General features: G+C 37.7%; 1 protein-coding gene across 1 annotated transcript in view; it reads right to left on the bottom strand.

The window, feature by feature from the left end:
• The window catches only part of LOC124174132, a 33,858-nt gene extending 10,000 nt beyond the window's left edge, over positions 1–23,858 (bottom strand). Inside the window, exons 1-4 of the mRNA XM_046553253.1 lie at positions 23,712–23,858; positions 16,788–16,879; positions 4,423–4,538; positions 3,092–3,243 (exon numbers count right to left, since the gene is read on the bottom strand). Of these exons, the coding sequence (XP_046409209.1) occupies positions 3,092–3,243; positions 4,423–4,538; positions 16,788–16,879; positions 23,712–23,742 (391 nt within the window). The 5' untranslated portion in view covers positions 23,743–23,858. The remainder of the gene's footprint in view (positions 1–3,091; positions 3,244–4,422; positions 4,539–16,787; positions 16,880–23,711) is intronic.
• Positions 23,859–27,897: the final 4,039 nt, after the last annotated feature.

The following is a 27,897-nucleotide window of genomic DNA, read 5'->3' as shown; positions in this document are numbered from 1 at the left end:
TGGGCTGATACGCTAGCATGAATACGGATACTACCAATGTGAACATGAACGCTTGCGTGAAACACAGCCAACATTCACCTCCTCACATTTCCCGTTCACGGATCAATCAGGATATTACAGACAATGGTAGACACCTATCGGCAACTATAATGGACACATGGAGAGAATATTTCTGAAAAAATCTTCATCCGCTGGAGAAGATTTATTAGATTTTAAAGATAAATATTTTATTTTTCTGTGTGCGCTTTATATATAACATTTTCGGGGCTTAGAGACTTATAAATATAAAGAATGGAATGTAATCCAAAAAAACTTATAGAAGTCCAAAATGCATCGCTACGTCTCAGTCCTTTTATCCGAGCATAACATTTAATTACCGATACTGTAACACTACCAATTTATGTAGCACTACTCACCTACTATTTGTTTGGTTTCGTGTTATCTTAGGGTATAGAAACACACTTAATTATTAAAATAAAATGCACAAAATATCACTTTTACACTTTTATATTCAGAATATCATGAAATAAGACTAATTGGGCCCAATTTACAATCGATCATCATAACAAACAGATTGTATAACTTCCATTTATATTCCAATGGGCTTTTAACTCTTCCCCTTGTGTATTTATAATAATCATTCAAGTCTACTTATCGGGTTCACTGCTCGCGTCTCCACTCAAACACTGCCGGCTGGTACAGTACTCCTCAACTCCACTCTCTGCCTGATATCTTCCTCGACGATCCCTCTCTCGATCTTTCTCCACCTTTTTTTTTATTCACGCGTCCTTCCTTCTATCGGTTCTCTCTCTTGTGGGCGCCTCCTTATTCTTTGCGTTCTCTCTTTTTTTCTTATTCTGCCGATCTTATAAGACACGTCTTATGCGTACCTCTCTCAACCCAAGACTCCCGCTTGTGTATTTCCTTTCCGCGTCCCTCACTACCATTCTTGCCTCCTCACTACCATTGTTAATTTTAAATTATTCAAACAAACAACATGGTGGCTTGTTTACATTATGTTACAATACATATGATGATTTTGTTTACATTCGCTGTTGCTTGGATTCAGTTTTGCGCTCAACGATAGTCATTTATCCCAGAAGGCACGTCGCTATGTAGATTATGTCCCATGTGATTATCTTCCATGTGTGAATTTCACGTCGATTGTGCCTTTGCTTTTAGCTTCTGAAACATGTGTCGGTTTTGTAATGCTTCCACGACGTAAATTTTTTAATAGATCCTACAAGCGACAACCAACGCGCGTAGAACTAACTAGCGTAGAGTAAGGACCTTCTATTCGATAAATATGTCTTGAATTAACAGAAAGATCTGGAAAAAAAAGCCTTAAGGCTCTGTGAGGAAATTTGAAAGGTCATCTGAGGAGCTGCAGTCGCCGGCGTGTCAAATACGATTTCTAATAATCGGCTAATCCGCTGACTGTCGCCCTCCGTGACGCAATGTAACCAATGTGTGGATTAGTGACGTACCTTTATGGATCCTTATTCCGGATGGGGGCTGAGCCCCCTCTGCCCACTCTATTATATTTACCCCTTACGGTCCTGTTGTATAATTCAATGATGGCAACTTGATCGTCGGTAAAATTCCTATTAACTGGCGTGGGAAATCATTTCCTTGGACCGGGAATAGAAACACGGACATTTGAATAAAAAAAAATGTAAGTGTATAGAAAAGGTAGTGTACACCATTTTCGCTTAGCAGCTATTAGAATATGGTCATCACAATGATCCTAAGCCGTTTATTTTGCATTTCTAAATTATGGGGGGAAATTGGATAGGCTAGAAATAATTGAAATTTGTAATCCCCAGACAAAAAATTCTTGTTGAACGACCATGTGTTGGATTTTTTCTCACCGCTGTTGTATGAGCTAGCACCTAGCAGTGAAGTATGGTACCAGCTGTAAGTGCAATAGTAAACGTACCCTTTTTGTTATTTATTATAATTTATTTTTTGGCTGTTTTTAATTGACAATCATGTTTCTAATGACATTTTTTCAAAAATGTTTTCTTTGATATCCTAGCGTGATTTTGTATGAAAACGTGTGTATTTTGCGAAAATCGTAGGTATATATTTACTAACTTTTTTGGCATTAAAATGTGAATTTAAAAATATTTATTGAATTGTTGACGCTTAGAGGTTCCGGTAGTAGTGGCAAGCTGAATCTCCAAAATTATTGGTGCTAAAAGTATAAAATTTGAACCAAATTGCTCAGCATTGATTTTAAAATATGAAATTTCGGTGAAATTAGGAGAACATTTTTAATTCAGGCGTTGCTGGATCAGCCTTCTTCAAAGGTCCCTTCATCCATGAGTGATACGCCATTTCTTTCTCCTCTGAAAATGTCCTCTTTTGTGACCTTGTTGGTCTTTTACCGTGCTCTTGTGTTCGTACATGTGGACTAATTGGTATTTGGCTAGCGTGTTTGTTTGTTAAGTACAGAGTATGAACTCATTCCTTATTCTTACTCTTAAAAATGCAAGTCAATTCAAAAAGAAATACTATGAAATATTGTTACTATTGGACTGAATACTGTATGTTAACCTAATATTATGCTAAAGTCAATAAAATCAGATATTTTTAGGAGTATTCATACGTTTTTCTTAGTAATAATTATATATAACTATTAATTTTTTGTTCTATTTTGTCATATATTAAGTCGAATTATGTGACATCGATATTTCATGTAAATCTTCATCTTTTTTGTAATACTTCTTACTCTACTATATCTATTATTATGTATGTTCTTAATGATCACAATTATCCCGGGATAATAAATTTTATTTCCTATTTCTATTCCTCATCATCACCTTTGCCCCATCCACATTTGCTTCCCCCACCCCAACAATAACAGAAATATATTTCTTCATTTTGTTTGTGTCCTACTCGTCGATATTGCCGATTCCCCGCAGAGTTTGATTAAAGGGTTTGAATATAACAAAAGTCGGTTTGTTCCTCTAGCATCATGGTTTTGGGATGTTGATTAATTTCGAAGACGTACTTGCTCACATTGGATTGAAGTGAAGAGTCAACTTAAAATCAAAATACTCTGAGAAGGCACAAATTAATACGTTACCTCGCATTATTTCTGCGTCATTTTCGCAAACAGCTGAGTAGGTTTCATCAAAGATGTTTCTCAAGAAAGGCATCATGACCACAGATTTATTTGACAATGTTGCGATTTCTTCTGTCATTTTCCAATAGCATTTGCTCACCTCATCCTTCTTTCTAAAAATAATAAGGATTTATTATTACACTTACATTCATCAAATAGAAGTTGCATTTTAATGAACTGAATCTCAAACCGGACATTTTATTCAAGATAGCTGAGCCTTTGTTGATTCGACGTGTGAGATTATTTAGTCTAATTCGGTTGCACAGTTGAAATTTTTTCAAGAGATAAATTGGAAAAACATTGCGAAAGCCGGCTTAGATGAACATTATTTGAGATCCAGAGGTAGTCAACGAGGATGAGATTCAAGAAGGGATAATTATTTATTGAGGGGATAATGATTGAGAGTTTTACACAATTATAAATATAATAAACGAATGTGGGTAGATTAATTCTAATCGATTGACTCACATCAGCTGGGGAATGAGCCCAAGTTAGAAAGTTTATTTCGATAACTTCTTCATAGAGACCAGAATTATTTAAATTTAAACAAAGTAGTCGAAAACTTTATCTCTCCTTGGAAGAGGAATATTATTTATTTTTGATAAGAATAGCTGTTTTTCTTATAAATAATATCATCTGCGTGTTCATTTCTTCATGAAAGGGTTTTAAGAATTAAATATTTTAATGTGTTGATGTAATATTTGTTGGCAAGACACTACTGGTTAACTTATATTGGTATTTCCCACTGGAAATGAACAGATAGCAAGTGTGAGTAGCTTGGTGCCATACAGCTCATTATAGTGAAATTAAAATTTATCGCATATTTTTAAAATTTAGAACAATATTTACCCATATTAAAATGTCATCATATCTATTTAAAGTAAATAATAAGGTTTATCATAGCGAAATAGTCTCCGGAAAAAGGTTGGGGATGAGTTATAGAGGTTTTGTCATTTAGATAAAAATTCATCAACTTTTACGGCCAACTTTTTGCTCCTTTATTTGAACATTCTCAGGACTAAGTAAAACTTATGTATCAGCTAAATGACTGAAAGTCAATGGCTCAACACCATGATCAATGAAATATAAAAGTAGTCAATAACTATATCATAGTTCCTCATGAGAAAGCAAAGGAAAAAATGCTAATGGAAAGACGATAAAAAATGGTTAAGATCAAAGGTATGCTATTTTTATACACAAGATTAATTTAATTATTGTGTATATGAGTATTTGGAAGTTTTTAGTTACAATTTAAAAAATAGCATTCCAATAAAATAAAGCATGCATCCTACCTGCATAAATGGGTGCAAGTGCTGCAATTGCTATTGCCAAATATTCTGATGGTTTCATTGATTGCCTCATTGTTTATGTCTCTTTCACAGCAAATTTCAAAATTCCTTTTCGCTTCCTGAAACATAAAATTCTTCATCCCATATCACAAGTAATAGGAAAGAAGTGAATAGCACTACTTAAAGTTATGGCGTATGTCACAGCTTTGGGTCTAAGTTAATCCGTCCACTAAGCTTTCAGCGTACCATTGACACTCATATAGTTTGACCGTAAGCTGAAAGTGCATGCGAGTATAGGTTGGACTCCAGGAACTCCAATTTGGAGACATTTGGAGGCTAGGAGAAAAAAAGAGGTCCTAGTCTGAGCTCTACCACCGGCTTCATTGCCATTTTTATGATGCACTTACGCAATTAACCCTTTAAGACCGAACCGTGAATTTTATTAAAATTTTTGTAATTGGTTTGCGTAAATATAATCCCAAGAAAACTTCGATACCTACGATATGTCGATTTTTTTCAAATTTCCCTCATACATGTAGATTCGATAACATGTTGCTTCAAAGCAAACACTGGGCCGGAAGGGAACTTTAGCAGATACCTGCTCTAAATGAGTATTTAATTCAAACTTCATTCTTTCAAGCTGTAAATGGGTCAATTTCCAAAAACGTACATTTTATACAGGAAAAAAATAATTTTTGTTTATTAAGAACTAAAATTGTGAAACTACAGTTTATCAATCATACAATCTAATGACGTAAGTGGGAGAGATCGTTATTGATATTTACATTTTTTTATTTTTACTTCTGTGCTGTGTACGGACATGATATGTATATGTCCACGGACATAGCAGAAGAGGAATATTGTGTTTACTCACGAGAATTTTTCTTATTTGGCCATTGGACATTCTGTAACTAGTCATAGTGTAGGTATCTGTCTGTCATGTCCATGGACTGCAAATTACACGGTACAGGGAATTGCGTAATCTGACGTACGTGCGAAGGCGCAATCAAAATTGCATCGTGTAAAGCGGTGAATTGCTAGAACACATGCGAGAATGCGTGGATGCGAGACGGCAAAATAGCCCCTGTTCTAATTTCGTTCATGCATTCGCACAGTTCCACGCCATTTTAGAAATTAATGCAGCTCTAACCTGCGCAATTCCGCACCTCACGTAAAACGGCCTTTAGACATGACGAGACGATAGTCGATGAAAAAAAATCTTCCTAACTACCAGCACGTCAGCGAAATTTTTTGATCCTTCTCCATACCTCATTTCGTTCTCTCCTATCAAAGCGAGATTTGCAACAAGCATCATCTTGCAGTTGCGCGGCGAGGGTGGAGGATTTCTGGGGGGGGGGGGGGACCCTCCCCCCAGAGCTCACAGAAATTTTGAAGTTTAATCTATCTTCTATGTTATTTCTACTGTATAGATACCCTTTTCTCAACTTATACGCAACCAAACTCTACAGATGAGGTACCAAAATGCACAGAATTTATCAGAGAACATGCGACGGCATATTTTACTTCCTAAATATTGCTATTGTTTCCTAAAATTGGTTTTTAAATAATAATAATAAAAAAACCTGTGAATATTCCTGACGTTAACGGCGCACAAACTGATACATTTGTTCATTTGCAACAATATCTCGCATTAAATTGATTCGTAGTTTTCCGCGGCGTTGTCTAGATGATGTCTACATGTTTCTGGGTTTCACCGCGTGGATTTTCTTTGTGATGACAGTTTCTCCGGTATTCCAACCGGCGTCTTCAGGTCGATGCAGACGCAGGTTGGAATACCGGAGAAACTGTCGTCACAAAGAAAACCCACGCGGTGAAACCCAGAGACATGGAGACAATATCTCGTATTCTTTAAATAACTTTTATCAAAATGCGGCTGATTCCACATTCAAGTCTCCTGTTGATACGTAAGTATGAGTTATCATGTGGGTTTAGCAGAGGAATAGTGTAATTACATCCAATGCTGTGTTCAAAGAGGTCCTCTGACCTCAATTTGTACATGAACATTCCAATTATATTTGTACATAAGATCTTGCCTTTTTTCTACATTTTAAAATAAGAAACGCGCCTATCCCTCTGTGGACCTTTATTGAAGAGAGCGGGGGAAGCCCGCTGGGAGCGGGCGCAGTACGCTCGTTTTACTTAATTGAATTAATATTACGCATAGAATAGTGTGAGGATAATTAAAATATCCCTCAGAAGGCTGTAAAAATCACCATTTTGAACCATTTATCTTAATTTATTTCTGGCAGAGGGCTTCCCGCATACCCTAGCAGGTATGCCACACCTCTGCTCCCCCCAGTATTAGTTGCGACTGAAACACCCCATAGCCTTAATTCCTAGCTGCGCCCCTGTCATCTGGTGCCATGAATGATTACTCCGAAGACATATCTTTCAAGTAAAATTAAATTTCTCTAAAGAACATGTATTCCCCATGAATTGCACGTCCTTCGCTCTAGGGTTGAAAGGTTTTGCGGCAATCAAGGGAAAAGTTTAAGAATAAATTAATTGGCGAAATTAGGAATTTACAACGCCCTAGTCTTTGTGTTGTCATTTACGATTTTGCTGCTTTTTGTAGTGATTTAATCACGTATGCGAACATAGTACAATTTATAACATAAATCTTTAACTGTATAACAAAATTTTCTCTATAGAACGACAGTATGGACCCTTTTGGCAATCAAGGTGGTTAAGAGGTGCCTACATAGTATGGAGGCAACAAAGGTATCATCACTGTTCAACAATCCTAAGGTTAGTTTGATGCAGCTCTCCACTCAATTCTCATATCAGCTTATCTTTTCATATTTCATCTCTTTCACGCCCTTCTTTATCTGTTCCATATTTTTCATTCGAGGTCTTCCTTTGCCGTTTTTGTTATCTATTTATCCCTCGACGACTGTCTTCATCAGGCCGTCATGTCACAAGATAAGGCCTTTAGGCTGTTTCGTTTTGTCATCATGGTTTTCACGAGGCTTTTCTTCTACTCTTGTTTACTTACTTTACTTAATTTTCTACAAATAAAACCATTTATTCGATCAGGATTTCTGTGTTATTACTTAAAAACCACACTGTAGATGTAGTAGCGTTGGCTGTAGTAAGTTAAGGTGTTTGTTATGAAAACCATTGAAATTAAGGAGAACCAATAATTGATTACTCTAAACACTCGCCAGGGGAGGCTCTTACCACTTGTGAACATAGAAACCGTGCTCGAATATAGTAGTAACTTTTGTAGAAAATAGTACCTTGACATGTCTCATTACATTTTCATTTTGGACGTTGAGATTACATTTTCATTTTGGACGAATTCCACTCCATCTCGCGAGTATCTTAGTATTTACAGTCAAACCTGGATAAGCGAGAACTTGATACGTGGGAGACCACTATAAGTGAAACTAATTGCATGGCGCACTCATTTTAACCCTCGAAATCCTCTATAAGTGAGAATCTAGGAACCTCTCTAACAGAGAGATGTTTTGACTGAATTCAGATGAGGAAATATGTGCACGCTGTCAGACTCAATACGGAATGACGGGAAACCTTTGTCACACCACCTTTAAATTAGTATACATTTTAGATAACGTTGATTTGAAAGGAACACATTATTCATGACTCTTAACAATTCCTAGCACAAACTTTCACGAAATTTTGGAGAGAAAGGCACTGACATTTTTTCGTAGAATATTTCAAAAGTTGACATTGTTTAATCTTCGAATCCAGTGAATTATGACATGCTTGTATAGAGTCAGTTCAAAAAGGTAACAATCTATTTTTGATGAAAGAAATGAGACAAAAAAACATAATAATAACACCACAAGAGAATCTCAAAAGACATCGACTGATTTCTTTAAATGAGCATTGTTAATATTTAAAAATTTCTATATAAGTACATACATAATAAGTATATAATTGTTGACCACAGGAATTATTTACAAGTGTAAGAATAGAGCTCACCCCAGACAATAATGGTTTAAATAGAAAATTGCCCTCTGCAATAGATGGAAAATCTAGTATTTCGAGGGTTTCAGACGATTTTAGAAAGCGTCGATTATATGAGTATTGGTATACATTTCGTCTCTTTCACCCGAAACATTCATATGAATCAGTCAGTGGTCATAAGTGACTTTTATGGTATTGAGATGTTGGGTCTACAAAGCGTTTATAAAAGAGCGGGAATGGAAGGAAATTGGTCAAAAGCGGAAGTCACCCTTCAATTAAGTTCAAGAAACAGAAAGCAAAAATTATGAAGGAATCCCTCCGGTATAGAGGAATAAAAGAATGGAATGACCTAAGTACCTGAAGAATTTTTGAAGATCTTCTCCGCGAACATTAAAATTTCTCGAGTAAGTCTTCCTCGAGTCTTGGTTGATGATTCATCAGGGGGAGTTGGAATTTAGTTCAACTATCATATATTAGTAGTATAATGCACGTGTTAGTGTATTTTTTAATGTTGTTTTGGTTTATTTTCTGTTCCTTCACTTTGCTTATGGGTAGGCTTTTCATTCACTTAAATTTTAATCCTTATGTTGGCACTAGGCGACAGCCTACTTGTAGCTATACCTATGCATTCAATAAAATGAATATCGATGTGAGTCCTAGTGAATATTTTCCTCATGTCAACGTATATATCGTCGTTACAATCGTCAAGGGACTCGTACATGTTAAGAGCGATAAAAGAAGACCTCGAATGAAATATATGGAACAAGTAAAGAAGGATGTGGAAGAGAAGAAATACGTAGGTGTAGAAAGATTAGCTGATGGGAGAACTGAGTGGAGAACTGCGTCATACAAATCTTAGGATTGTTGAATAGAGATGATGATGAAGATCTGTCTTCTAATTTTAGAATGTCTTTCGCGTAACTTTCTCTGTTGACGATTGTTTTTGCCTCTTCCATCATGAGCTATTAAGCGTTCTAGATAGCATGGTTCTATCATCTCTATGCATTTTTATGTCCCTAGTTTGACGTGGCTCTTGGCCTCATCTCCTCCGCTGGATGTTAATATCTTTTCTGTTATAACCGACATCTTCAGTTCTACATTGAAGGACTATCTTTTCAGCAAACTGATAGGCTATTGATATACTAGTCTCTCAATCAGGTGTAAACCCATATTTTTCCAGGCGTTGATTATGACTGACGAGTCGCTTTTCCTGCTCCATGCCAAATGGACCTAAAGAAACTTTTTCTTGCATTACCCTCCTCCTGCATCGGTGAAGAGTCCGAGGGGGCACTAGAAGGACCTCACAGCCTCACTTATTCCGCTATCACCTGCTTTCAGCCTCGTGAGAGGTTCTTTAAATTGCTCTTCGGCATGATCTAAAATGAATTAAAAAAAAACAATCGATTGTACCACTCAAGTGAATAGTGAGCAATGATCGACATCACCTAAACGAACGACTTAGTCAATCACTAATGGAGATGGGATTTAAATATTACGCTGGTCAGAAGGAGGCAGTGCTGAGAAGAGAGATGTGCCATCTACAACAAGTGATTACCTTTAGAAGATGATGATTAATCTGTTGCTAATGGTTCTATAATTATTTATTTTGTAGCCAAAGGGACCTTGCTGATTTGTCTATGCTTTAGGCAATGAGTCATGGGCTAAGATTGCAAGGGGCATGGCATAAAAAGCTCTAATAAACAGATTCGATAATTGTGGAGATTGTCTCCATACCCGTCTCCACGAATCAGACTGTATCAAAGCAATTAAAAAATTAGGAGGCACTTTTCACTTTAGCTCTCTTCTATTGACGTACTTAATAATATTACTTCTATCCAGTGGCGGATCCAGGATAAGGACAAGGGGGGGCTAAGTGGGGTTAAAAATTCCAGCAGTAGTGAGGGTCGGAAAAAATTACCATTCTAATTAGTGTAAATTGTCATCCAAATAAATGGGGGGGATAAATTGCCCTCTAAATAGTGCAATTTATCCCCCCATAGATCTCCCCGACAGATCAGCCACTGCTTCTATCGTATTGGTTATAATCAATTGAAAACAATACAGGTAGGGCATCTATACCTTAAGATAGCACTGGGGCATCTATCCCGAGGGCAGTTGGGGCTCTCCTTTCTCTCTTTTCTCTCTTTTCTTCTCTTCTCTTGTCTCTCCTTTTAGTACGGGAGAGTTGCCCTTACAGCCAGCGGGCCAACACATGGTCTAAGATGACTTGTCACTGGTTTTGGGCATTTGATAAACATGCTGCTACAAGTTTTTACCCGTTAATTCAAAGTATTCAAACATTTTAACTGATGCCGACCAGAACCATTATGCTCTACCTTACAACAGAGCGGAAAATTCGGAGTCTCACTTGAAATTATGTTCTAAAGTAGCGTTAAAAAAACGAATCACCGCGAAACGTTTGAGGCTTGATATTAGTTGTCAAACTAATTGACGGACACCACCAGCAGAGCAATCTGATGGTTTTTTTTTTAAACTACCACGATCGGGGCATCTCTCCCGGTGGGGCATCTCACCCGGACTTACTTTTTGGCGTCGATAGCAAGGAAAATCACAGCATTCCAAAAGCAGGTTTGCGAATGACAGCGAAACTTGATGTTAGCGGTGAAAAATATTGGAGAAACGAAATTCAGTTAATTGAAACAGTTGAATTTTTGATAATGCTCATCTGTTTGAATTTGGGCACTGACAGACAAAGCGGAAAATAAAATGTTAGCTAAGAATACAACATGGTAGGGTAGTTGTGCAAGAATAAAATGAATAAGTCCAGACTAGGGATGAATCGATCCCAAATATCGATTCTCGATTCCACTGATTCTCGGGCACAGATCGGAATCGAGAATCGATCACCTAAAATCAATTACGATTCCAGGAAGATAAATATTTTGAAACTAAAGAATAAGCACTGGGGCATAAAGGCCACACCTGAGCCATTGTGCATTGTAAATTATTAAGTCAAAAATTGTTTGTCTGAAGCAGTCGAAGTGTTTATTTTTTTGTTGAAGCTCAGCTGAGGTGAGAAAATTACTAGAACATAAATTCGCTATTTTTATAAGTTTTGGGGTCACTTAATTATCTTTGTTATTTTATTCCATTACAATACTGAATTTAAATGACATCGATGCTACTGGAAAGTAATAACCTACCTGTTAGCATGAATTAGAATTGGGATGGAAGTCGATTCGAAAGAATGGAGTTAGAATCGGAATCGAAAAAATATATCAGTACATTCTCTTGTATAGGTCACCTTTTTTAATCTGCGATTAGTATATTAGGTGACCTTGAGTCAAGATCAAGACTCGAGACCTCTTCTGAAAACTTATACCAAACACCACAGTCAAAATTTTTGAAATCCTGTCTGATCAAACGAAGCCTCAGGCTAAGGTCGTGACTAGCCGCGGTGATAACTTTTACGGGAGTCACCCGCAATGCACACTCGTGCGAAAGATCCACAGAGAAAAAATCATTCGCCTTGACCGGGATTCGAACCCGGATCCCCCGATTTCCGGTCGAGTGCTTTAGCCAGTTAAGCTACCGAGGCGTCATTCTTCCCTGTGGATATTTTCTCTGTGGATCTTTCGCACGAGTGTGCATTGCGGGTGACTCCCGTAAAAGTTATCACCGCGGCTAGTCCCGGTATACTTTAAACTAGTCTAGAGCGAACACCTATATGTGTTCTATGTCCGAGCCTGCTCTCCGGCTGTGGCGCTGTGCGCACGATTTGGACTGCTTGTGGCATCATATGCTCAGCAGTCCAGCAACACCTTGTCCGGTAGTGTCCGAAAATATCCACAGGGAAGAATGACGCCTCGGTAGCTTAACTGGCTAAAGCACTCGACCGGAAATCGGGGGATCCGGATCCCGGTCAAGGCGAATGATTTTTTCTCTGTGGATCTTTCGCACTAAGGTCGTGAGTTCGAGACCTGGGTATTATCATGTGTTTTTGGAAATGGCATTTCATACCGGACCTAGAACCATCGAAATCAAGTTATATTGCATGGTCTGAACCCCCGCCGAAACCATGGCAAATCTAAGCGTCCTGTAATCGCAGCTGGTAGAGCACACGGCTGGCGACCGGGAGGTTCTGGGTTGGATCCCCAGTTAGGCCCCAATTTACCCTCTGATATTTTGCTTTTTCCATCTACCAAAGCACCGTTGTCCTAAGTCTGTTTTCTATTGTATGCTTCTCTTTTCTTTCCAACTGTATGATTTTATTCGAATGTTTGCGCTTAAGCCGTCGAGTGAATGTATGAAGGAGTATGGTCTTGAAGATAACGCATCTTGCGGTAGCACTTAGATGAAATAAATAAATAACAAGACGACTGCACACTATTATTGTTATTAAACTATTCACCGGTTAAGGTAGGTTTCCATGGATTTTATTAAGAAGAATTCCGGGAGCCACCCCTTACATTATGCACTTCCCTCTACAATTCACAAGAAGAACTACTCCCCTTCATTCTATTAAAAATCCTATTCTTTTCCTTCCTCTTCCTCTTTTAATTTACATTCTTCCCTTTCTTTCTACTCTATGAATTAATTTGTATATTTGTCGTCGTGTAATGAATGAATGAGTATGTCCTTGAGGAAAACGCTTCTCGCGGTGACACTTGGATGGAATAAATAAATAACAAGACGACTACACATAGGAACTCAGAAAAAGAGACACTAAAAAAATGTTTGGCAGACGTTTCGGTGGGGTGACCCACCATTCTATTCCGCCGGGAAGGCCTCCGCACCTCCCGCTTTTTTTTACGGTCTTATTAGGGATATTTTTATTAATCCACACACTATTCTATAAGCAATAATAATACAATTAAGTAAAATAGATTTAACTTAAAAATTTCTGTGAGCTCTGGGGGGGGTGTTTATCCCCCAAAACCCCCCCCTCGCTGCGCCACTGGGAAAGACTACCTCCCCGGCGACATCACTACATCCATATTAAAGCGTTATGACATAAGAAATCGGTCACCGAAAACTTGGTAATGACGAAACGGCAATCAATGTATTCATAGTGATGTTTTTATTGAACGTACGAGTTCATGCACTCGGAGAAGTCACGTCGCGCTATCAGCGAGGTTGACTTGAGTGACAGTAAAAATTTCGAAACACGAAGAAACCCGGCACCCAATCTGCCATGAAGTTTGCATCTAATTTATCGTAATAGCGAAAACAAAATTTTTAAAAGTTTAAGCTATGATTATTATTTAAAGTAATCAATAAAATAACTTTCGGCGTGTAAGTTACATTTTTCGATTTAACTTTAATCAGTACCTATTTTTTTTAGAGAAGTAACTCTAAACTTGAGTTAATTTTGAAAACAAAAAAATTTAAGTTTACTATATGATTATTGCTTCAAATAATCAATAGCAATGGCGGATTTATGGCGGGGGGTTAAGGAGACTCTAGGCCATCCTTGGGTATCCAATTTACGCTGGGTAGAATGGTAATTTTTTCCGACCCCCACTACAGCTGAAATTTAATTTTTAGTATTAACTTTTAACGTAAAATTTACATTTTTCGATTTGAGTTTAGTCAGTCACTTTATTTTAGTAAGGTAATTTTAAACTTAAGTTGCTTTTTCCCGGGATTAGCTTTTGATTTATCAGTTAATTTTTGTTTCTATTCCCAACTATGGTGGTTTACTCATTTTGATTAAACTTAAAAAGGTAGCTGTCACTACACTTGGAAAGTTGAACTGTTAATAGCCTCTGGGATGACGCGGAAAAATATCAAAATTGCGTTTCGGATTCGCTGTACTTTGGAAAAGCTGCTATGGACGATTGAATTAAAAGCCTATAAAACAGTTTTGAATTGTAGAATTTTATTTTTTTCCGACTTATAGTTTGAAGGAAATTTTCCCGGGTTAGCCACCGGGTGTAGTTTTGGTATTTGCTTCCAGCGTTTCAACAGGGGAATATTCTTTGCGGTATTCAACCCCTGCGGACGATGGCAAGACTCAGCCGTTGAAGCGTTGGGAACAATTACCCAAAACCACACCCGGTGGCAAACCCGGGAAAATTTCCTTCAGGTTTCAAATTGGGTAATTTATTACACGCTTGTTTTAGGGTTGTATAGAAAATTAAGAAATATTTCCTCTTCCATTTATTTTGGAGGTGATTGGCACCATCGAAAGACACCATCGAAGTCGGAATTGTTATTTTATATTTTTTAACTAGTACAAGTAGCAACGATTTTAGGAAAAAAATTGGGAGGAAAACTTTCAAATTTTTCGAAATATCCGTGAATTCGCCATTTTTTAATAACACGACACTTCTCGCTATCTATATGCTATTAAGCCCAGCTACGACCACTCATTCACTCACTCACTCATACAAATGTATGAGGTGAACGAGACGAGATACGACAAAGAGTCCTCCTCTAAAATTGTCTAAAACCCCAGGAAAATTATGAAAACACTGAATTTTCCATTATATATCCGTCAATTCATTTAAAATTAAGCTAAGTAAAAAAAAATAAATAGAAGGTAAAGGAATTGAAACGAAAATATAATGAAGATAAGGTAGGAAATTTACTAAGTAAAAAATGAAGGGCAGTGAATAATAGATTATGGAGGATAAGTGCAATTATAGGTTTTCTTATTTAATTATTTGTCTTACGAAAATCACTTTTCATTGAGTGACTGAGTTATTTAGCTGTAAAAATGATCGAAATCATTTAAAACGTCTTTTTCATCTAAAGTTGTCATCTGCTACTCACCAGATGATTTGATTGCGCATTATATTGGATTTTAAAGATGTTAGGAGATGTTTGTGTATCCCTACTCATTAAACTTTTAAAGAGAGGTATTCCTAAAGTGGTATCATTCGCGATGATGATAAATAATCTTTCAATAAAATTCGTCATACTAGCCCCAATTCCTGCTAAGGATCTCCACTTTGCGCATTCACAGTAGATGTTAATAATCAGTTCCTACGCAATTATATTAATTTATCCTCTATTAAGCTTAAGTAGGGAAACTGCTGTTACCCCTTATTCATATTTCAAGAATTTGGTTGAGTAATCTGAAAAATAATTAATTAACGTGTTTTTAATATTTATTTTGGCAACCGATTGGCCTGGTCGGTAGAGTCTGTTATTATGCGTGGGGGGGCCGTGTTCAATACCCTATGAAGGCACATTTCTTCTCCAATATTTTTGTATTTATTTCGAGGAAACCTACATTTTGCTCCTAATATTATGATTTTCAATCAGAAAAATGGTTTTCTGGGTGGAAAATATATCATCGGCTCACGCTACATCGGGTTTATTATGCGTTTGATCTTGATGCTGTTTCATCGAACTAATGGGTGCAATGTTGATAGTATTTATCAAACTACATTTATCAAACTTATTTGGTAAAGTAACAGGAATATTCATTGCTCCATATGAATCCAAATTACGATGAGTTTGATCAGAAACTGGTGTTTCTAACTATAGTTTTTGCAGTGTTTACTCGCTTCATGTAATGCATTATCAATTTAAATGTAGTTAACTGTAGTTCATTGTATTTCGTAAATTCGTTATGTTAAGATATTAAGTATGAATTGAGTGTTACAATGGAACATGCTCTAAACGTTTTTTAGTATTAGAATTGGCTAATATAGAGACTCTCTCAGACTCGAAGAAATTTATTTTATTTTTTTTAGTCCCTCAGAAAAACGTTTATCTTCTTTAAATATTTATTTTCATATCTTAGCCCACGTATCATGGGCTCGTTTTACGTGAAAGTGGAAAGATTGCTTATATTTAATTTAGCCAACTTAAAAGTAAACGATTCTTAAGTAACATATATGGCAGACAAAAAGTATAATACCTTCCATAGGGACCATAATAAGCCGCAGACTTTTTTCTGGGTGGGGGGGGGGGGGTTGGGGGACACAGAATCTAATGAGAGTTCAAGGGGAGCTCTTCTAGGTTACAACCACCGCGGTGGTGCACCGGGGCCCGGAACCAAGCCCGAGGCTTATACGCCAGGACACCCGGGGAGGGGCAGGAGAGGAAGGAAAAAGGAGGGAGGCGCCGTCGCGATCGGAGCCCGCCGACGCCTCCAGGGAAAGGAAAGTGTTGGAAGGGAGTGGAATAGGGTTAAAACACTCCAATGCTATGGAAGCAGAGGAGGCCCTACCTAGCGAAACCATGCGTGCGCAATTTTTCTACCACCATCCCGGGGAGATTTTTCTATGAGGAAGAAAAATCCCAGATAGGGACAGTGGGAAGTTGGGGGACACAGCCACCCAAGCGTGCAAAAGCGAGTCGGAACATATCATTCTATTCGAAAAAAGTGTTTTTCTGTTTAAATGCATTCATCAACCACGCCATGGTGACTGGGAATGACATTGTTGCACCGCCCTTATAGGCGCAGGCAGATGACCGACTGCAGAGTCTATACTTACCCGAGCCTTTCTCTCGCATTCCAAAAATCTACTTTCGTACGGCGAAGGTATTGGATCAGAAAAGGAAAGAATGGAGACTGCTAGGAGTGTACCTGTGAACATAAAATTATAATTATACTTTATCTCGCCTTCTACATCCAATATAAATAATATTTATTAATGCTCTGTGGCGGAGCGGAGGATTTTTTAATTTTCGGAGGAAGAATGTATAAATGAATATTTATAAATGTTCTAAGGCAACCTGTCAAGTCAAAAAAAAAAAAAAAGAAATGACCAATTTCTTTTCTCAGATCTAATCAATTGTAGTTAAAACAAAGTATTCAATATCAGTCATACAAAATTGTTCTCAATTTGTAATATTTCTAACCCTGCCGCGTGAACGGCGGTGAAATATACAAGAACTGCCATGAGAAACAGGATATGTACATCAAAATTGTAAGCCCAAAGGTGTAGTGAAGTTAAAATCATTTTTATTCGGAAAAGTTCGGCAAAAATGTTTCCCTAAACGTAATTAAGAGAAAATCTACGTCGAATTGTGGTTTAAAACATAATGTTATATTAAATTAATGTAAACTGGAAATATGTGCCGAGGAATTTCCATCGAAGATTTTGCCTATGCGCAAACGTATTACTACTACCGTAGCAAGTATTTTTGAATGCATTTTCGGTTAATATTTTAAAAAATATATGTTTTTTTTATATTCCTCCAGTTAAATATTCCCCTTTGTTTACATTTTCAATAATATTTTTCATGCGGCCACGGCGATAGCCGATAGATGTCTCTTCTTTCGGAGGTTGTTCGCATCTTATCACATGGGATCGTTGTCCTTCGTCATCATTGGAAGTCGAAATCAAGTCAGCATTGTAGTTGGCGCCTTCGGAAAAGACATATGTTACCAACATCACTAAATATCTATCCAGTCATCCACGTCTAAGTGGTTCACACAGCTTAACGATGCTAATTTTTGTAAGTGTCTTCACATACTCAATTTACTGTCGAAAAAACCTGAGATGAAATTATGACAATATGCTCGCTTGAAAGAAAAATAAGAAGATTACCAGCAGCACTTAAATGACAGCTCGAATGGAGGATGATCAGGGTGGGCTGGCTTAAAGAAACACCAGCTCACCTTCAAGACTTGGAGAAGGAGATGAAGTCTGGCGATCCTACCACTGAAGCCCGTATGATGACACTTTCCAATTTATTTTCCAATAAATCGGCGTGCAATATTTTTAAAAATATTGGTCGTTACATACCGTGCGACACGTGTAAATATTTGTTGCCGCCGTTGTATTTTGATGATTTTACGTTGTATAAGCATTCGTGTGATTTTTACGCTACAATCAATAGTGAAACGACTTCTTTCGTCCACATTTTAGAAACTCCATCCGAATTTTCGAAAAAAAAACAATTTTTTACAGTCAAACCTGATTTTTTTGCAAAGAGCTTCTATTATTGGCCACTAGGAGTCAACATAACTGACTTCTTTTTTGGAGATTGACCGAGAGAAAGTAGAGTATGTTTTAAATTAAAAATTGGGCAAGACATTGTGTCCGATATTGTGAAAAGGATATTGGACTAGAAATTGTTGCGTGTCACCCGGACCGCAATTCAATATCCAATAGATTGGCCATTAAATTGGGAAGTGCCATACGTGCTTTAATGCATCCACCATTCATTCATAAAATGACAAAATCAGGTCCCAAAATACCCACAACGAAGCTGATTGATTAATCCGTATGCACTGATTTTCTGTGCACTTATTTGTCCCTATTGGATTTGGTGTACTTCGATATTATTTTATCGTACAAGGTTAGATAATCTTACCCTGTTAAACTAGTTTTATTTTAAGATTGTATAGCCAAATTTTGATGATGACTGTTAGATTATTTTTATTGCATGCGATTAATTTAATATTATCTATTTATGTAGGAATCTTTACTAAAAATGAATGCAAATTATGTAATCTACCAAGTAATGCGCGATAGAAAACGGAAGAAAAACTGATATTGTGTGGATAGTGACGTATGTACTATCATTTGCAAAAGTCTTGCAAAAAATCAAGCGGCGCCACTTTCGCTCCACAAAGATTGTGCTCGGAAACTGTATGGTTTTAGGGTGTATACAGCAATTCAACACTAGTCTTCATGGTTCAATGTATGGAGAACGGGTCATTGGGTGGGTGAGGTATTTTTTCATCCTATCCAGTCTCGAGATTTGATCGCTTCCATTTAGGTGAAATTAATGTCCATGATATTCCCCCAAACACCTTGTAGCATTTTATGTAGGAGAAAAGATCGAGGGTAATTCCTCGGAGAGATTTTAAGTTTGTAGCTTGGCTCTTTTGGAGTAATCTTAGCTCTTTCCAGAGAGCTGGAAATCACGAGTCGCTCACTGTGAACATGGCGGACTTTTGTTTACATCTATTGACTCGAGATGATGTTCTTAATACAATATATACGACAGAAGATACAAGGCAGCTTTGATATTCCAAATGTTTCATCATATAAATATCTGAGCAAACCCGAAAAATATGAAATTAGTGAAGCTGATGGGCATTAATCGTTGCGTAAATAACAACAGAGTTCTCCGACGTCCGTCAATCGGTAAAGATGTATTCCTTTTCACGTATTCAAGGTATGACGAGGAAAGCTTAATTCCTGCTAAAAGTCTCTTTTTCAATGATTTTCGGATTTCAACAGGTATTGCTTGATAATATGTTTCGCTGCTAAATAAGTGTGAATGCGTATCCTTATTCTAAGCTGCTATATCGTTGATGATTAAGTTATCATATTTAGCTGCAATCTTTTAAATAATGCTCTGATGAATTGGGGATAAATTAGGATACTTACTTAGCATCATTAATTAACTTCTCTACTTGAATTAAGTAGGTTATATGGTATTAGGAAATGTGTTTGTTGGCAATACGTTTTATGTTTAAGGCAACATTGAAATCAGTGGAACAGCAGCTCATTTCATAAAACCTTTCAAGTGGAGAAAGATTGACGTAAGCAAGTCCTAACAGAATGTCTGTTTGAAATGAATTCATACGCTTGCTTCATTAGAAATACAAATACTGAGTTAGAAACATAATAACAAATAATAATAACTTATAAGGACGATACCATGATACCGGAGTCGCAGGCGACTTGAGAAAAAAACATCATAATATTCCTATACTAACCAGCCGAAACATAAAACTTTTTAAACTTTTATACAAATTACAGTCATGCGGATTAAACGAAACAGTTTTAAACTGGATACGCGTCTTTCTCAGAGATCGTAAACAAAAAGTAGTTCTTGACGGAATTAGCTCTGATGTTCTAAAAGTTACATCAGGTGTTCCACAAGGAAGCGTAATCGGCCCCCTGTTGTTCATTATATACATTAATGATCTCTGCTCCCGCATTAGTAGTAAAATACATTTATTTGCTGACGACGCTGTCATTTATCGCGAAATTAGTGATCACTCTGACTATGAAATTCTATCTTCTATTCTATCTATCATCTGACTTAAACAACGTTCATTTGTGGAGCCAAGGGTGAGGACTTGAACTTAATCTGAGCAAATGCATGGCGGTACATTTCTTGCGGAATTCGTCCAACTCTAACCATGTTTATGCAGTGGATGGTATTAACATAAAGGCAACAGACGAAGTGAAGTACCTGGGAGTTACGATAACCTCGAATCTCACGTGGGGAACACATATAAAGAATATTTGCGGCATAGCCATTAAGAAATTAGGATTCGTCAAGCGTATTGTGGGAAGATTTTCGGATGAGAAAGTAAAAGAAAGATGCTATTTCGCTCTCGTCCGACCGCATCTTGAATATGCAGCGAGCATATGGGATCCGGTGCAGAAAGACTTAATCCACGAACTGAAAAAAATACAAAGGAAGGCTGCGCGTTTCGTCAAAAACTGCTACAGGCGTACTGACAGTGTTACCCAGATGTTAAGCGAATTGGGCTGGGAGCCGCTGGAGAATAGAGACTGCACGCTAGGCTTAGATTGCTTGAACAATTGAGAATGGATATCTTTAAGAGCGACACAGAGAACATAATATTAGAGGCACACTGTATTTCCAGGTCCGATAGAACCGATAGATAAATTAAGAGAGATGCTTTGCCGAACGGATAGATATGTAAATTCGTTTTTCCCCCGAACCATAAAGGACTTTAATAAACGCTAGTCCCAACCTCGTTAGAACACTTCATTTTTTTTAGTTGTAAACGGCTGGTGTCCTAACACCCCCTGCCACACACCTTTTAGGCGGCTCGCGGGGTATTGTGTAGATGTAGATGTAGATGTAGATAAAGTATGCGAAAGCCTCCGTGCTCAAGTCATAATCATATAAACGAATAAAAGACTAAAATACTGAGAAAGTGATTATTTTGATCAAAACTCGTTCAATTGAGAAGCACATGAAAGCAGCTCAGGGTTACAATCACAGTAAATTATCAAAATTATCTCCTTCAATAATTGAAGTCTGAATAGCGCACTGGAAGAATACATGGCTTGTAACGGGAAGAGCAGCGTTCGAATCCCTCCCATGCCTAAATTTTTTTTATCCTCCTCACAGCCGTATTTTATTTTATTTTTTTAAATATATGTTAAGAGGGTACCAAATGTTGAATTTGAGCATTTTTTACAACAGTTTCTAATTTAAACGATCGTGCGACGGGAATCCTGCGTTGTTAGCGCGATAGGACGAATCATTGCGTTTCCCTTAAGGGAACTCCAATCAGAATCACTGGCGAATGTGATTCCCAGTGTTATAAGGTTTCCTTTACAGGTCCGTAACTGCTCATCATTATTAATTAACCTTTGGGATGAGAACTATCGTAGTAATATAAGGTTCCATATACGTAATGTTTTAAATAGATCAATTTTAGCTGATTAAAAAGAAAATTTTGAGTGATATTTTGTAAATTTTGCAGCGATTATGCCGTCCGTCTATGTAGTATGCTGACTAATTGTCATCAACTTGTCGCCATTTCCTACAAAGTTAATTTTTCCGGTAAAGTTTTTCAGAATAACTTCACCCTTTTCCGTTTCGTAAATGAGCAGTGACGGAAACTTTTCTTCGAAAATTTCCAGGAAAAAAATCCCTCGATAGAAAAAGATATAAATTAAGTGAAGAATTTTACTTTTAAACTTTAGGTCTCAATATTCTATAATCAGTGCTTTTTTAATGCAGGACTTTTGATGGAAAGGGACAGAATGTAAGTCCAGCTGATCTACTAGGTACAATCCTTGGAATAACCTATGTAATTGTAATCCTTAATCCTGCACGCAACCCGGCGCTTATTTTTAAATATAGGAAAGGCTTATCTTGAGGAATTTATCAACTATTCTTCTAGTGCGTACTTTCTTCAAGCAAATTATGGCATCAACATGTATATGATAGAGCTACAAATTGGCCCTATTTACACTTTTTTTTGGAAGTTTGTGAGAATCACTTACGGCCTGCAAGTTTTACCCCAAGTAAATTGCTTCCTCGTCCCTGGCTGTTAAAGTCGCGATAAAGATGTAGGGCAAGACGAAGTGCAGGACCTATTAGCTGACCAAAACTACTGCCCGGGAGCACCCGATTCAGCGTTAAGAGCTGAGGGAGCGGCTAAATTCTGCGCAAAATATTTTACCTCCCTAATTGATAGTCTGGAATTAAAAAAGGGGAGTATATTATATTGGTTGGCGACGATATTGATTGAGATTGACTTTCAATTTAATTTCTGCCCGTCGTTGTTATAGGAAAGCTTACCAATGGAGGCATACATGGATAGGGAAAAGTCGTACTATTAAGTCACTCTTTAAGTTGTCTGTCCTTAATAATAAAATAATGACCTAAATATTAAAATCGGAACAATAACTAATTTATTATAACAAAATAGAAGATTAATGCGATGTGATCACTAAATATGTTAGTGCTATCTTAAAATTTAAGCCTCTCCTAGATATATAAACAGTAAAAATAAAGACACATTCTGCCAGCAACGATGAGGCCTAGCAATTTTTTTTGGCTATCAAAATTCTATTTTTTTCCGAGGAAACATTTCCATTGGTGTAAATAAATTTATCGAATTAACATAAATAGATGATTAATGAAGAAAAAAGCTTATGAAACTGTCTTTATCAGCTTCAACCTACGTAAAGTACTATTTTATGTCAATCAAGTAGGTAATGATAATGGAGTCGAAGGAACCGTGTTTTTTTCCGGAAAATTGCCAGTTAACTTTTTTTCATTTAACAATTCTACTATATTGAATAAATATTTCAATAACTTAATATAAAGTCTCCTGAATGACGTTGAATCCCGAGCGAGTTGATTTCCGTGTTCCTAATGGCGAAATCGTGCCCCCAGCCGGCCTTATGTGGTTTACCATTGGAAACCATTCCTCATAGGTACCCACTCTTTTAACGGGTAAGTAGTCAACTACGAGAATAAAAATAATCTCAAACGCCGCGACGACGCAACAACATCGACGCATGATCAACGCTCGTTTACTCAACCGAGGATCGTAATGATTTCCTACGTCTCCCGCCCGTGCCACGATGACCCGTTCGTGAGTCGTTCCCGAGCTACCATGAAGATTCATACCCAGATAGTGAGCATTCAAATTTAATTGTGGCCAGAAATCGACAATGGAGCGAAAGTGGCGCCGCTCGATTTGTTGCAAGACTTTTGCAAATGATGGTACGTATGTTATGAATGGAATAGAAAACCCTCAATAATATCAAATATAAAAGTTGTCATGGAAATAAATAATAATGGGTTGCTCTTGATTTTGGAGGAAAGACAAAGAACACGGAAGTGAGAAGATTAAGAGGACGAACAAAGAAAGTGAATAAACTGTAAGTCGTGTTAAGAAAATTAATTCTATCTTCTGCACTTTTAAATATTTTATGCATCCAAAAACTTACCAGATATTATGAGTAGCCTATGTGAAGCCATTTTCCCGGCGATTATCACCTTTTCACGGGATCCGTGCAATTTTAACTTGGGGAAACTGTGGGAATTTTTAAGCGGCACAGTCTAAAGATGAGCTCCTCTCGCGACGAGGAAGTCCACAGAAATGTTGTTCAATGGGAAATTTCGATTTTATTTCCTCTTATCATTCCCCTAGAACGTGACGCGAAGACCTTTGCCATTTAAAGTCAAAAGAGTATGGTTAGGCAGCCATAAAAAAGTTCGCTTGTTAAAAAAAATAAAGTTAAAAATGGTATTAAAATGGAAGAAAATTAATTTGTAAAATAACATTGATTCTGGCTTTAGTGGACACTATTAATTGGTATTGGAACGTCCATTGACAAGGTTAGTGGATAATAGAAGGACGAAGTAGAAATAAATTGGACTTTGGGGGTCAAACGTATATACGAGAAATGACCGTGATCAATGAGTCAAAGAAAACTACTGGTGAATTTGAAGAGTCGCAAGGAAAAAGAGGATTATCAATGCATAAATGTTGAATACCTATATTCAAAGATATTTAACGAGTGATATGAGTAAATATTTTGTCAATTATCCGTAAATAAATAACGATTAATGAAACACAGTGGTGAAGAACAACTGAGCGTAATGAATTACTCCCGTAGGAAATGATTTCAAAAAGTACCATTACAGTGTCCTGGGATTCGAACCCGGATTTTATCTGTTACATCTTCGGTGTTGTTCTGATATTTTTAAGACTATTCACCATAGGGAAACAAGCATGAAATTTGTTCATCATGCTGCTAAGTCTCGTTGAATAGGCAATTTTCTCTCGAGTCCAAATATATATAAGACAAAACTCTCCTAGTGGTCCACAAACGTGATTAAATGCTAATTAAAAGTTCTGGAATATCGCTTGGGGTCACGTGACCTGAAACGCCTTTTGACGTCATCGCACGGTACACCATTCATTCGCCAAGATAGTAAAGTCTTGGGTGCAAGATATCAAAGTAAAAATAATCGTCGACCTTATTACGGCAATTTACTTTTGGTCGATTTCCTTACGGCGGCCAGCACCATGTGTAACACTCTTCCCAAGAGTGTTACACATGGTGCTGGCGGAGGAATCGGCAATACTTCAGGAAATTTTGGGGGAGACATTTCTAAGCCTTTTTTGTTCATAACTATGGAGCCGCAACTCCTTAGTTACTGAACTATGGCAACGCACACATTTTATGCACTTTGCAGTCACCAAAGCAATGGTTTTTTTCTTTTGCACCCAGCCTTTTCCACAGTATTCTTAATACTATGGATTTGTAAGGACATTAAGCAATGAAATTTGGACGAAAATGTACGGTTTTATCTGTCTTAAACAATTTTTGAGCTTAATTCAATGAGAGCTATAAGCTAGCATCAATAATACGATTGCGCGATCTCACACAATATGAGATTGTTTCAGACAATTATGATCGCAGATTTTCCTGCAGCCAAGTAGAAGATTGAAGCATGAAAGTGTACTCCTGTATGGAAGTGAGGTATGGAAAATGCCAGCAGCGGAGAAAGCAAGGATTGAGGCCTTCGAAATGTGGTTCTATAGAAGAATGATGAGGATCAAATGGATCGACCGAGTTAGTAACGAGGAAGTCCTAAGAAGAGTAGGAGAGAGGAGAAGCTTCGTAAAAACCTTAACAAGAAGACGGAACAACCTTATAGGCCACATATTGAGACATGAAGGCCTGATGAAGACAATCGTCGAGGGACAAGTGGAAGGCAAGAACGGAAAAGGAAGACCTCGAACAAAAGATATGGAACAAGTAAAGAAGGATGTGAAAGAGAAGAAATACGTAGGTGTGAAAATATTAGCTGATAGGAGAATTGAGTGGAGAGCTGCGTCAAACCAATCCTAGGATTGTTGACCAGTGATGATGATGATGATGATAGTTCGATATGCTCGAGAACCACACTTAATATTTTGATATACCTCTGTTTATCAGAAGAAGATGTATAATATTTTATATAGAAGCTTCGTAAAAACCTCAATAAGAAGGTGGAACAACCTAATAGGCTACATCTTGAGACATGATGGCCTGACAAAGACATTCATCGGGGAACAAGTAGATGACAAAAACGGAAAAGGAAGATCTCGAATCGTTGATAATGGCTTCCGGGTGCAGCTGCGTGTTGCGCTTTGTCGTGCAAGCTACAGGGCGCATCATCAGACGATGAATGAAAATACGGATTAGGTTTTCAATTAATATACTCGTCCACCTCCCCCATCCACCGGAGTAGTGGTGGAGTATTAGCGCCGCCCTCCTATACGAGTGGACGAGTATATTAATTGAAAACCTATTCCGTATTTTCATTCATCGCCTGATGATGCGCCCTGTAACGGTCGCGAAAGCTTGCACGACAAATCGCAACACGCAGCTGCACCCGGAAGCCATTATCAACGATGCCCCTCGCTGCGAAAACCTGCGTTCGGAGATCTCGAGTGAAATTTATGGAACAGGTAAAGAAGGATGTGAAAGAGAAGAAACACGTTGGTGTGAAAAGATAAGCTTATAGGAGAATTGAGTGGAGACTGTGTCAAACCAATCTTAGGACCAGTGATGATGATGATACAATAGAATAACACACTTATTTTTATAATTTTCAAACAATAAATACAACCGTAATTCGGCAAACTTTAATCCCATAAACCAATGTTTCAACTGATAACCGTTATAATGCGTTAGGTTTATTTTTAACATAAACAAGGATGATCAAAATTCACCTGGATTGCATGGTTGAAGGCAGAAACCAAGAAAAAATACTTGCTTGGTATATACCTCTACTCTCTTTTCAAAAATGAACAGTCTCGCAACCTGAAGCAATTTTTTCTGTCAGAAATAATAAGCCCAACATTTTGATTAGAATGTCTTCTGAATTTCTGTTGCCCCCCAACACAGAACTACCACTTATCTTTCATGTCGAATTCAATCGATTCGGCTTTTACTTTGTGAAAATCCATGTTGAAATGAAAATACACAACCCAGCTAACTTTTCACTGGAAAATTATTTATTGGTACGACGCGTTTCGACGCTGAGGCGTCATTCTCAAGTACACTGTTTATTATACCGACAATCCAATAAATACCCTAATTCTGGCAAGGGGGGGGTGGAGAAGGGTTATACAGGGGGGAAATTTGGGGTGGAGTGGGAGGGTTGGTGAGGGAATGGTTGGGATGCGTGACGCTACGAGAGGCAGGTAAGGTTCCTCGGCCGGGTAAAAAGGCCTGTTTACACGGTACATTAACACGTACGGGTTAATGTCTAAATGTATGAACGCGAGAATGAACGCCAAAATGCACCGTGTAACCACCCAACTTGTGCGAATGCATGCACAGAAAATAGAACCTGTTCTAATTTGGTTCATGCATTCGTGCATGTTCCGTTCCGGTCCACAAAAATCATTCACGCAAACGCACATTAACTCGTACGTGTTAATGTATCGTGTAAGCAGGCCTAAAGGGTCAGCTTGGAGAGGGTTTTTTTTTTAATTTTTATTTTTTTAATTTTATTTTCAAACCACCGAATACAGCTCATATTGGCCATTTTACATCGGGGCATTCAACAGATTTAACAATTAAACGTACACGAACAACCATGCCCTGGACAGGGCCTACCCAGGCGGGACTGGAACCCGCGACCCGCGACCGGCAAAATGTTTGACTAAACTAAATTGTGAAGGTTAAGTGCAGTGGTTCCCTTCTCCCTCCCCCCCCCTTGCCAGAATTTGGGTATTTATTGGATTGTCGATATAATAAACAGTGTACTTGAGAATGACGCCTCAGCGTTGAAACGCGTCGTACCAATAAATAATTTTCCGATGAAAAGTTACCTGGGTTGTGTATTTTCATTTCCCATATAAGTCGCACTCAACGCGTACCGTCACAGATAAATGGCGCCCAACGCACGGCAACGAACGCTTTCGTAAAGGTTATCATTGTTTTTTTTTAGGGGTATTTTGTTCTTAGGAGTAATTTTCACATGCCGCTATGGCAGATCTAGGGAACAGAGAATCGGCATTTTCGAAGTATCGGGAGGAGGAGAGCGGGGAAGTAAGTGTGCGGTGCATCCCAGCCGGAAGGTCTGGATGTGGAAGCAACCGAGACGGCGGTACTCATGTAAGCCACATAC

Source organism: Ischnura elegans, chromosome 2 (genome assembly GCF_921293095.1).
Source record: "Ischnura elegans chromosome 2, ioIscEleg1.1, whole genome shotgun sequence".
In the NCBI taxonomy this organism is placed as follows: Eukaryota; Metazoa; Arthropoda; class Insecta; order Odonata; family Coenagrionidae; genus Ischnura; species Ischnura elegans.
The sequence above is the reverse complement of the archived record's forward strand: the minus strand, read 5'-3'. Positions and strand labels throughout refer to the sequence as shown.